General features: G+C 51.8%; 1 protein-coding gene across 1 annotated transcript in view; it reads right to left on the reverse strand.

Annotated features, from left to right (window-relative positions):
* Positions 1 to 8046: 8046 nt before the first annotated feature.
* VPS37B (VPS37B subunit of ESCRT-I) overlaps positions 8047 to 12941 on the reverse strand; it is a 33436-nt gene continuing 28541 nt past the window's right edge. The window contains exons 2-4 of the mRNA XM_004384974.2: positions 11226 to 11397; positions 9665 to 9747; positions 8047 to 8661 (exon numbers count right to left, since the gene is read on the reverse strand). Coding sequence (XP_004385031.1) covers positions 8161 to 8661; positions 9665 to 9747; positions 11226 to 11397 — 756 coding nt within the window. The 3' untranslated portion in view covers positions 8047 to 8160. The remainder of the gene's footprint in view (positions 8662 to 9664; positions 9748 to 11225; positions 11398 to 12941) is intronic.

Below are 12941 nucleotides of genomic sequence, written 5' to 3' on the forward strand. Positions count from 1 at the left end.
CCCAAGAGACAGAAAGGGCCACATAAACCAGAGACTTCATCAGCCTGAGACCAGACGAACTAGATGGTGCCTGGCTATCACCAATGACCGCCCAGACAGGGAACACAACAGAGAGTCCCTGACGGAGCGGGAGAAAAGTGGGGTGCAGAACTCAAATTCTAGTAAAAAGACCAGACTTAATGGTTTGACTGAGACTGGAGGAACGCCAGAAGACAAGGCCCCCAGACTCTCCGTTAGCCCAAAACTAAAACCGTTCCTGAGGCCAACTCTTTAGACAAAGATTAGACTGGACTATGGGACATAAAATGATACTTGTGAAGAGTGTGCTTCTTAGCTCATGTAGATACATGAGACTAAATGGGCAGCTCCTGTCCAGAGGCGAGATGAGAAGGCAGAGAGGGTCAGGAGCTGGTTGAATGGACACAGGAAATCTGGGGTGGAAAGGAGGAGTGTGCTGTCACAGTATAGGGAGAGCAACTAGGGTCACATAACAATGTGTGTATAAATTTTTGTACGAGAGACTAACTTGAATTGTAAACTTTCACTTAAAACACAATTTAAAAAAAAAAACCACAATGAGATATCACCTCACCCCCGTCAGAATGGAAATGACTGGGAAAAAAGGAAAACATTAGGTGTTGCTGAGGTTGTAGAGCAACAGGAACCTTCATCCACTGCTGGTGGGAATGTAAAATGGTGCAGCCACAGTGTATGACCCAGCAATTCCACTCCTAAGTATATACCCAAAAGACCTGAAAGATGCAACGCACACAGACACATGTACACCAATGTTCACTGCGGCACTTTTCACTATAGCCAAAAGGTGGAAACAATCGAAATGTCCACCAACAGATCAACGGGTAAACAAAATTTGGTATATACATATAATGGAATATTACTCAGCCACAGGAATGAAGTACTGCTGCATACCACAACATGGATGAACCTTGAAAATACTATGCTTGAGTAAAATTAGTCAGTTACAAAAGGTTAAATACTGTATGATCTCACTTATATGAAATAAGAAAATATATAGAAACCAAAAATAACTAGTGGCTACCAGGGGTGAGAAGGAGGGAGAATTTTTTGCTTAGAGGGTGTCTTAGTTACCTAGTGCTGCTACAATGGAATACCACAAATGGATGGCTTTAACAAACAAATTTATTCTCTCAAAGTTTAGGAGGTTAGAAGTCCGAATTCAGGGCACCAGCTCCAGGGGAAGGCTCTCTCTCTCTTTTGGCTCTTTTGCGGGGAAGGTCCTTGTCTCCTTTCAACATCTGTGGGCCTGGCGTTCCTTGGAGATCTCCATGTGTCTTGGCATCAAGCTTTCCCAGGGTCTAGGAGGTTCTCAGCACAGGGAGCCTGGGTCCTAAGGATGCATTCTACTCCCAACTCTTCTTTCTTGGTAGCAGGGAGGTCCCTTCTTTCTGCTCACTCCACTTTTTACCTCTTGTAAAATAAAAGGTGTGACTTAAGCAAGGTTGTGACTTGAATAAGGGTGTGTTGTGACTCAGGATACACCCCACCCTGATCCTGCCTCATTAACATATAGGGGTCAGGATTTACAACACATCACAATATACAGGATAATTATATCAGATCACAAAATGGAGAACCACCACACTATACTGGGAATCATGGCCTAGCCAAGTTGACACATATTTCTGGGGGACACAATCCAATCCATGACACGGGGCACTGAATGTATGTTAACAGTGGTGGGATAATTTGGAAAAAGACAGTGAGGATGGCTGCACTAGTTGAAGAATATAATCAGTGTCACTGAATCGTACATGTAGAAATTGTTGAATCGGTGTATGTATTTTCAGCACAATTTAAAAAAATAAAAACCTACGGGTGTTGGCGAGGTTGTGGAGAAACCGGAACCCTCATGCGCTGCTGGTGGGAATGTAATATGATACAGCTACTGTGCAAATGGTTGGGCGGTTCCTCAAAGGCTTGAACCTAGAAATACCATACATCCCGGCTCCTCCATCTTAGGTGGACGTGACAGCAGCAGCGGGCACAGACACAGCCCAACGTTCGGAGCAGCACTTTTCACAATAGCCAAAAGGGGGAACCACCACAATGTCCATCAGTTTATAAATGATAAACCACACGTGGTCTGTACATACGGTGGGCTACTTACTACTCGGCTATAAAGTCCTGATGCATGCCACAACATGGATGAACCTCAAAAACATTTTGCTGAGCAAAATTAGTCAATCACAAAAGGACTTAAACTGTATGATCTCAATTATGAAATAATATACACAAACCAAAAATTATCAGTGGTTACCAGTGGGGGAGAGAAGGGGAGCAGGGGAGTTTGCACTTAGGGAGCAGTGAGGTTATGTTTAACAGTGGTGGAATAATATGGAAAAGGAGGGTGAGAATGGTTGCACAACTTGAAGAATGTAATCAGTATCACTGAATCATACATGTTAAAGGTGTTGAACTGGTTTATGTTTTGTTACATGTATTTTCACCACAATTAAAAAAAAAAAAAAAAGAATAGAAGATCTCAACAAACCCATGACAAGTGAAAATACTGAATCATTAAAAACACCTCCCAAAAAATGAAGTCCCGGAGCAGATGACTTCAATGGGGAATTCTACCACATATTTATAGAAGAAGTGACCCCCCTCATCCTCCTTAAGCTTTTCCAAAAAAAAAATCAACAGGGGGGAACACTTCCTGACTCATTCTGTGAGGCGAGCATTATTCTGATACCAAGGCCAAAGGCAACACAAGAAAACTACAGACCAATTTCCCTTATGAATAGACATGAAAAAAATCCTCAACAAAATACTAGCAAACTGAATCCAAAAGCATACTAAAAGGATTATGCACTATGATCAAGTGGAATTTATCCCAGGACCACAAGGGTGGTTCAAGATTAGAAAATCAGTCACTGTCATGCACCTCATAACAGAACAAAGCAATGCAGAGAAAGCACTGACAAAATCCAACATGCTTTCATGACAAAAACACTCAACAAGCTAGGAAAAGAAGGGAAATTCCTCAATCTGATAAAGGACATTTATGGAAAACCCACAGCTAACATCATACTTGGAGTCCCTGGATGGCACAGACGGTTAAGTACTTGACTACTAGCCGAAAGGTTGGTGGTTTGAACCCACCAAGAAGCACCCTGGAAGAGAGGCTTGGCAATCTGCTTCCCAAAGGCCACAGCCTTGAAAACCCTATACAGCAGTTCTACTCCTCACACATGGAGTCGCTATAAGTAGGAATCGACTCAATGGCAACTAACAACATTATACTCAATAAAGACTAAGAGCCTTCCCCTTAGAATCAGGAGCAAGACAAGGATCCTGCTCTCATCACTAATATTGTACTGGAAGTTCTCGTCAGAGGAGTTAGGCAAGGGAAGTAAATAAAAGGTATCCAAATCATGAAAAAAGTAAAAACTATCCCTTTTCACAGATGACCAAAAAAAAAAACACCACCACTGCCATCGAGTCAATTCCAGCTCTTGTCCCTCTATACAGAAGACCCCAAAGAATCAAGAAAGCTACTAGAGCTAATAAATAAATCCATCAAAATGGCAGGATACAAGGTCAACACACAAAAATCAGTTGCGTTTCTATACATCAGCAATGAGCAATCTGAAAAAGAAATTAAGGGAATAATTCCATTCACAGTAGCATCGAAAAGAATAAAATACCTAGGAATATATTTAACCAAGAAAGCGAAAAGACTTTTACACTGAAAACTATAAAACATTACTGAAGGACATTAAAAACCAAAGACCTACCAAGTCGATTCCGGCTGACAGCAACCTCATTGGGTTTCCACGGCTGTAAATCTCTACGGAGGAAGACTTCCACATCTTTCTCCCACGGAGCTGCTGCTGGTTTCAAACCACGGAACTTCTGGTTAATAGCTGAGCACTTAATCACTGCACAACCAGGACTCATGGATAGGAACCCTTAATACTGTTAAGATGTCAATACTACCTAAAACAATCTACAGATTCAATGCAATTCCAATCAAAATCCCAACAGCCTTCTTTGCGGAAATAGAAAAGGCAATCCTCAAATTTATATGGAGCTGTAAAAGGCCCCAAACAGCCAAAGCAATCTCAAAAATAATAATAATAATAATAATAATAATAATAACAGGAGGACTCACATTTTCCAATCTCAAAGCATACTACAGAGCTACCGTAATCAAAACAGTGGAATAGCATTGAGAGTCCAGAAATAAACCTGTACATCTATGGTCAGCAGATTTTCAACAAGGGTGTTAAGTCCATCCATTGAGGAAAGAGTGCTAGAAGAATCTGCAAATGGATAGTGGTTAATGGTTGAACAACATGATGAACATAACGTCACTAAATTGTACATGGAAAAAATGTTACAATAGCAAATGTTATGTCACTAAATTGTACATGGAAAAAAATGTTAAAATAGCAAATGTTATGTTACATACATAGTTACCAAAAAAAAAGCATCTAGGTTCCTGGAAGCACAGCTGGCCTTGCCAACCCACCCCCACCCCACCCCCCGCAATGAGCGCAGCTCAGTGAGGGGGGACTTGGCCTCACTTCCCTCAGGACTCCCCCCAGCTCCCACCCCAGGTCACCAACATCTGAGAAGCAAAACAACACATAGGCCAGGGGGAGAGAGGTGACTGGGGGCCTGCGTGCTGGCTCCCAGCCAGCTGCTCTGGCCACAAGCTTCCCTGCGGGTGAGATGGGCCACCTGCCCCCGCCCTGCCTGCCTCCGGGGCAGTTAACGGTCGGACAGGACCGTGGGTGTCACAGTGCTCTGACTACTGTAAACGCCAAGGGTACAAGAAGGACCAGTGTCTGGCTCTTGCTTGCAAGGGGAAACAGCTTCAGAAAACTCGTTTTTTAAAGCACGGGATTCTTTACACCAAATAAAAACACAGTGAAGAACAAGTCACTGAGAACTGGCTTTAGTGCCTGCACTTAATTGAGTCCAAGGAATCTTAGCTGGATCCCCATCCCTAAGACCACCTCCAGTGTGCTGGGCTGGAAAGCAGGCCATGGGGGCTGCTCCTGGCACCCCCTCCTCAATCTCAGACTAACCATGGCCGTCTCCGGACCCTCTCATGAGAAGGCCCCCCAAGGGGTCAGGAGGGGACAACAAGGCTGAGGTCATAAGAAGGAGCCCACAAAATTCATACTGTGATGTTTAACGTCCTCACAGAGGGCAAGGGTGGACTACAAATTTGGCTACGAGCTTCCTAGCAGCCACTGGGACCAGAGAAAGTGAGACACAAATCTCTCAGGAAAAGCCTCCCTCTTCCTCACCGCAGAACCAGAGAGCCTCCTGCGTCCCCCTGGGGCAGTGATGTGGAGGGAAGGGCGCCTGCTCACAGGAGACACGAGGGGGGAAGACAGGGCTGCGTGCTGAGGGGAAGGCTCCCGCCCCAGGGGCGTCATGGTTACAGCTCAATCCAGGGCACTGAGCTCCTGGGCCTAGAGCCCACACTTCCCGGCCTGACAAGGAAGGAGCTCCTGGGCACCAGACAAGGCCCCACACGAACCCAACTGGCCTTGGGATGGCAGGTCCCACTCTGCACCCTTGAAACACCTGCCAGCAGGTTCCCAAAGCAAAAATCAGCTTCATGAGACAGATGAGAAGGCCAGGTGATCTACTGAAATTATCAGCCAATGAAAACCCTATGGGAGCATGGGGTCACCATGAGTCAGGGGTCAACTTGATGGCGGCAAACAACTCCCCATCGACCTTGGAGGCCAGCTCTTCCTGCCCCCTGCTCCCCACCCCGTATCAGTGGAGACACACCGTCCTCCGCTGTCCAGTGTCGGCCAGAAACCTGGCAGTCTTCCCGACCCCTCTCTGACGCCCACAACCCCTCCACCAGCGAAGCCTGCTGGCTCTGCCTTCAAATCGGGTCCCAATTCTGTTTGGGGTGATGAAAAAGTTTTGGAAGTAAACAGTGAGGGTCACACACCATTGTAAATATAACTAATGCAACTGTGTTATACACTTAAAAATGGCTACAATGGAAAATTTTATGGTATATACATTTTACCACAATAAAAATAACACATACAAAAAGTCAGAGCCGCTAGGATTCTACCATTTATTTGAAATAACCAGAGAACATCGTAACTTGAGTTCCCACTGGTTGTACAGCACACAGTGGTGACTCTGTGAACAGAGGCTCAGAGGCCCCGGCAGGGCAGCGGCCCTAAAGACACTCTCCTACGCGGGGCGGTGGTGGGGGCGGGCGGCACCGCTTTCTGCCCTTCCCTGACATTTACAGGAACGTCTCCAGCACACACACAGGATATGGCCCTGCTGCTGGTGCCGGGGGCCTGACGCACGGTGGCCACCTGGGCGGTCTCAGGTGGGTGCTTTAACTGCACGACTAGAGCCGCCAATCCATTTACTGCTGGAACGCTGATCACGGACATTCTAGAACCAAACACATGACGAATGTCTCCAAGTAAGTAAGTGACAGGATTGTTAGGATCACGTTTGTTCATTAAAAGGTCGTTCAGCTTTAGAGCACAGCCCTGGGCGTGGCATGGAGAGGTGGTATGGCCAGCCTGGGGCCCCTTCACAACGACCACAGCCATGCTCACACATTTGGCGGCAGCTCCGCTGCCAGGCTGGGCGTCCTGGTGGTGGCGGGCAGCCGCAGAGGTATCCTAGGAGCGAGTGGCACCAGATCCCGAGGTTCCAGGACGGGGTGAGCCCACCCCATTGGCATGGCAGCGAACTGTCCTATACAGTTTCGTTTAAAAAAGTTACAATACAGTAGAGGTCAAGTCCAGGAGCAGAATGGAGGATCACTGAGTACAAAGGTGGGCAGCTCCGCCCATGGCACTCCTGAGCAGACTACACCTCTGCCCTGTGAGATTCTGTCACCCTGGACAGCAGCCAGCTGGGCAGGGGCCACTGAGGGGCCTGGCTGCCTGACAGGTGACAGGATGAGGTGACGCACAAACTCCAGTGAGCACCCAGCCTTCATCTGTCAACAGGCGTGTGGTGCCCGCGAGGGGAGGATCCTGTGGGCCAGACTCGGACCCAAGTCAAGACGCTTCTCAGAGTATCCCCCATGCCACCCCCACCTAGCCCCGTAGCCCACTGCCCAAGGCGGCAGCCAGCCCGAGGCAGGGAACGTTGGCAAAGAGGATCCTGGCTGACGGTGGCAGGACTGTTCTCCCGCCCGTAAGCAAACAATGAGCGTGGACAAGCCCTCCCTTCCTCCCTGAAAGCAGAGCGCTCTCCTCTGGTGGCCAGCAGGCGCAGCCCGCTAGGGCATACCCAGCCCTGGAGGAAGGGGAGCCTGGGGGCCCCTCCTGGCCCAATCCTGGCACCAGGCGGTGCTAAGGCACAGCAGGGCACCGCGGGTGACCGCGCACCACTTGCAAGAAAGAACATTGCATCCACTTCATCTGCATCGCGGTCTGCTCAGAACAAGCTGTGCACTTTTTATAAAGTTTCCCTGAATAATCTTGTGAGTGTCAAAAAGGTTTTTGCCCAATACAAAACAGGAAAAGTACACAAGTAGTAAAAACATCAGGGGAGCATCTCTGGATAGAAATGGGCAGGGCCAGCCCGGAGGAGGCGAGGCGGCACGGGGCCTGGCGCAGCACCAACTCCGCAGTGGCTCTGCGGCCTCCGAAAAGCAGCCGGGCTCAGGGCAGACAGGGGACTGTGAGGGTGCCCCGCAGGTTCACAGACAGCACGACCGTCCACCGGGGCTGGGGGGCACCTTCTGGCCGGCCCTGCCAGGGCCCACAGGACAGCCTGTCAGAAGGAGGCTGAGGAAGGCGCCAGTCAGAAGGAGGCTGAGGAAGGAGCCAAATGATCCACAACTCACGAGCTGCGACGGGGGGACCAGGTTCTAACGGGAAGGGCAGGGAGGGTTGTCAGCTCCCAAGTTCATCGACACAAGGACATTGAGATAGCACACTGAGGACGCCCACGGCCCCGCCTGGGGTGCCAGTCTGCAGCCCACACCGCTGCCTCCGTGTGTGCAGGCAGCCTGGGTTCTACCTCCCCACAGACCGACACCTCTGACACTGGACGGCCACAGCGGCCGGGACCCGCGCCCAGCGACGCGCCCTCCCGTAAGCGCGTGTGCGCAAAGGCCCACCGCTGCCGCCGGGCAAGTCTCGGGGGAACGGGCGCTCACTGGAGGATGAAGCCCGGCTGGTGTGGGGGCAGCCGGGGTGGTGGCCGCTGAGGCAGGGCCGGCGGGTACGACGACATCAACTCTGCGGAGAAGCCCTGCTGGGGGGCAAAGCCGGAGGACGGGAGGCCCGCTCGGGGTGGCAGCGGAGGGCACTGCAATCCGGGGTATGGAAGGGCCTGTCCCAAGCCTGCGGCAGCTGTGAACGGGGTGGCCAAGCGTCCTGTCGGCACCGGGGGCGGCGGAGGGGGGACGCGCCGTGGCGCCACAGGGAGCGGCCTGCTGGCCTCGGGGGCCAGGTAGGGCAGGGGGGCGGCAGGCGTGGGCACCCTGGGCGGCAGCGGGGCCGGGGCCTGCGGGAGTCCCTGCCCCTTCAGCACCATCTCCTGGAGTTTCTCGATTTTAACTCTCCGCATGTGGGCCAGCTTCCGCTTACTCTGATAGACGTCCATGAAGGAGTCTAGAGGAAGCTCTCCGTCAAGAAACTTCTCCGCCATGTTCTGAAAGACGCAGTGACACTGGGTTACGGGGACATGTCAGCCATCAGGAAGACAGCTCCCTTCACCGCCCAGGGTGCCAGAACAGCCACGCGGGCGGGGGCAACATCCCAGCTTCCTCCTGACACTGGCCCCCTTGTCCTGGTGACCACCCTGACGTGTCCTCGCTGCAACCCTGGAGGCACAGCCTGGGGCCCCACCACCTGGCAGAGTGACTGCTCCGTGGGTGGGCAGGGACCCACACGAGCCAGAGAGCTGGCGGGAGGCGGGCAGGGGCGCCTCCTGTCTACCCCTCCACCACAAGCAAGGACAGGCGGGGGTCCTTAAGACCAAGGGGCCTACGTGGCACTGAGCGCATCACACTGCACCCAGTCTCTGCCCTCCCTCATCAGGCCAGCTGGAGGCCAATTTTCTCTTCCTTCACACTTGGCTGCCCCTGAGCTATCACCCTAGATGGGGACCAGCAGCCTAATCTTAGTGATAGTGCCAGCCCCAACTCCAGACACCTCTGGGCTACACTGTGGAGTCCCCGGGTGGTGCCAACAATTCAGCGTGCAGCTACTAACCCAAAGACTGTCAGTTCGAACCCACAGCCCCAGACTCATTTCCTTCCTGCTGAGCAAGGCTCAGCCCTGCAGCACTCAGCTGGCCACTCCAGAAGGCACTGTGACCGCCTGTGGACGCAGACACACACAGAGCAGACGGAAACGAAGCCGCCAGCACCCCTGGGATCAGCTGACTCAACAGCACAGTGTGAACACCTCATTGGGGACTAGGCCGCCCACTGCTCCCCCAAAGCCCGGCCCGGCACTGTCCCAAGCCCACAGGCCCAGCTCACAGGCAGCCCAGCTCGAAGGCAGCCTGCACATCCTGACCCTGCAGCTCCGGCCGCACCGGCCCCTGCCTGGACTCACACTCCTGGTGTGGAGGTGTGGCGTTCATGCCCCTGGAAGAAGCGGCCCGCTCACTGCCCAGGGAGACCGAGCGCCCGGGGAGCTGGCCTCACCTCCGTATCTTCCTCAATCTTGGCCCCTTCGGCTTGAAGAAGCGCCAGCAGAGTCTCCACGGAGGCGTTGTTCGACTGTTTATCTGGAAAGGCAAAAGGCGTGAGGTGAGGGGACATCCAGGTGCAACCTCAGAACCACAGTGCCCCCAGCCCCGCAGAATGACAAGCTCATCCAGACCGCTTCCCATCTCCCTTCCAAACGAAGACCCATTACAGCAGGAGAGTGATTTCCCAGGAAGCTGGAAGGAAAGGCCTTCAGTCCATGAGGACTGACCCATATAACACGTGCCCAGAGGGGCTCCGGGCAGCATGCGGAGCACAGCACCAGGGCCCCTCACTGTGACCCCACAACCCTGGCCCCTTTGGAGCACGCGAGAGGAACACTGAAGGACACATTTACATTTCCTTTCTCCTGGGCTGACTGACCACTCACATCCGGTATACAAACCTTATGTGTGTGACTTGAATATTTACATATGTATAAACCCAAATAACTACCACGCAGGTCAGGATACAGGACAGCTCCAGAAGCCTCCCTCAGGTCCACCTCCAGACAATAACCCCCAAAGGGAACTCCTATGCTGACCTCACCCGCACAGATCTGCTCTGTCTGGTTTTGAACTTCGTGTAAGGGAATCCTAGGTCTACGCTCTGTGACGGGCTTCTTCCACGCAACGCGTCTCTGACATCATCCACGTGGCTGTGAGTGTCTGCAGTTCATTTCCTTTCAATGCTGTGTAGGAATCCATTGTGTGTGCATCACAATTTATTACTCATTATTCTGCACACGGACAAAACTTCGCTTGCAACAGACAGTCCTGTCCGTATCTTTTGATGGGTATGAACACCCATTCCTGTTGGGCACACACCCAAGCATGGAACTGCTGAATGACAACGTGCGTACCATTCATTTTAGGAGGTACTGCCAAACGGTTTTTCCAAGGCGGTTTCACCAGCCTGCCTCCCCACCAACAACGTAAACAGCCCCATCGCCTCCCACACACTTGGCATCTACTGCCAGACTGGGGCTCTTGGCCCTTCTGCCTGGGGTGTTGGACAAAGTGTGTACTGAAGCCACAGAGATAAGGGGAGAGGGTTACAGCAGACATCCGACATCAATGTAAGCCTCCCCACAGGCCGTGACTTTAACCCGACTACCCTTCATCCAAACGCCCCTTTGCAAGCTAGCGAAAGTGTTCCAGACTCTTCATAGCAGCTGCAAATTAAAGTGTGACAAAATAAAATGTTCGTGAGTGACACTCTTCCTCATTAACTGTGAGGACCAAATGTCAGAGGATAAAACAACCACTGAACGTTAGCATTCAAAAAACAGCCATCTTCTTCCATGCTGCTGGGGGAAGTCTTGAATAAAAGAAGTGGTTGCTTCTTTTCTAATTTGGTGATGCCATTCTATATAGAAACTATTTCTTCACCGCAAAAGAATCACTGTCTCAGCCTGAAATTTTCCTTATTAATAATTCTTTCATGGTAGGGCAACAGTGTGACAATGTGCCCTTCCCTCAACTCTTAATTCTTGGAAAGATCACCCTGAGAAAGTTACCTAGTTTGGTCTTCTTTATCTGATAGGCTTCAAAGAGCACCTGGAGTTCCTGGTATCTCTGGGTCAGACTTGCTTTCAGAGCGTCCAGTCGCGGCTGGTACAGTAAGTTCCCTTCTGCCAGGCTCCGGTTGCTGGCGAGGGTCATTTCTTTGTTAAGCTGCACACTCTGTGTCTGCAAAGAACATACGAGAAGACAGCCAACGGTAGATTAGTCCGTGGCTGGTCCCAGAGGTCCCCGCCCTGCCCCCAGAGCCCTGCGCATCTGCTCCAGCTTCCCGGGTCTCCTGGCCGGCACCATGCGAGGCAGCCGCTCCCCGCCGGCCTCCAGCCCCTTCCATTTCTGGCTCAGACAATGCCGACTTCCTGTGCACACAGCCTGCAGGACTGGCTTTGTCCTGTGACTCTGTCCGCAGCTTTTATTTCAACAGTGGCACCGTGACGTGAATTAGGTACTGCTGCCATTGTTCTTGAAAAAGTAAACGGCTCCAAGATTTAGGGCTAGATTGTTTTTAAACACAGGTTTCGGCAACTCCAGAAGTAAAAGAATCACATTTACCGGAGGGGACCAGTTGGCACGATGTCAACTCAGGCTTAAGAGCTATGGTTAGAGATCAAAGGCAAAAGCTGGAGACCCTGGGAACTGATTTCACTTAAACTGAGCCTTCTCCTCTCTTCTCTCCCCAGGCCGCCGAGTCGGCCCGGCTCCTGGTCTATTAGAGGGGCTGACACAAAGTGGTGGTGGTGGGGGGGCTTATTCTGCCCAACTAGGGTTTCCCTCTCAGAGATGGCGAGCTATTCGGTAAGACGGGGGCCCACCTGCCCAGACCTCAGGTAAGAGCTGAGGGGTGAGAGGCGGGCGATGGCAGGGCGCATCTGACAAAGTGTAGCCACGGTACGTTTAAAGAAACCATCAGAAGCACAAACCCACCCACGCTCCGGCTCCCCTGCCCGCTCCCTTGCAGGCGACTTCTTCCACCACGGCAACCTCATTTTCTGGGTTTTAAGTTCAACAGCACCCAACTCCTCGCCCAGTTTTTGACAGTGTTTCTCTATCCCACAGAGTCTTCTCCGACCCCACCCCACCCCAGTCGGCTCCTTCTCCCTTTATCTCTTCTCCCACCCCCACCCGGTTTATGGGAGCTACGCCTTCCTTCCTGCCTGCTGGCCGGCCGCCACCCCGCCCCTCTACTGTCCTCACTTCTGGCTCCTGCGCACTTCCCGGGGCACGGAGGCGCACAGGCAGCCTAGGCAGGAGAACAATAGCCAGCCCTTGGATGGACGCCTCCATCCGGGGCCCACAACCGCTGAGCTGCAGTCTCCTGACACACAAGCTGGGCCCAAGGACCCCAAAGATTAGGCTCAGCCCAAAACAAAAGACTGACGTTAAAATGGAAAGTTAACCCCCTAGCTCCATACTATAAAAACCAAACCAAACCCACTGCCGTCGAGGCAATTCCAACTCACAGCAACCCTACAGGACAGTGGAACTGCCCCACTGGGTTTCTAAGGCTGTAAACTTTCCAGAAGCAGACTGCCACATCGTTCTCCCACGCAGCGGCTGGTGGGGTTGAACCACCAACCTTCTGGATAGCAGCCAAGCGCTTTTACCACTGTGCCACCAGGGCTCCTCAGCTCCACACGATAAAAGCTGGCAATGTCCTCATATTTCAGGCAAGAGAAATACTGTCATCTCTTCCTACTGCCGCACTAAGTGAA

The sequence above is a fragment of the Trichechus manatus genome, unplaced genomic scaffold, assembly GCF_000243295.1.
Source record: "Trichechus manatus latirostris isolate Lorelei unplaced genomic scaffold, TriManLat1.0 scaffold00131, whole genome shotgun sequence".
Classification (NCBI taxonomy): domain Eukaryota; kingdom Metazoa; phylum Chordata; class Mammalia; order Sirenia; family Trichechidae; genus Trichechus; species Trichechus manatus.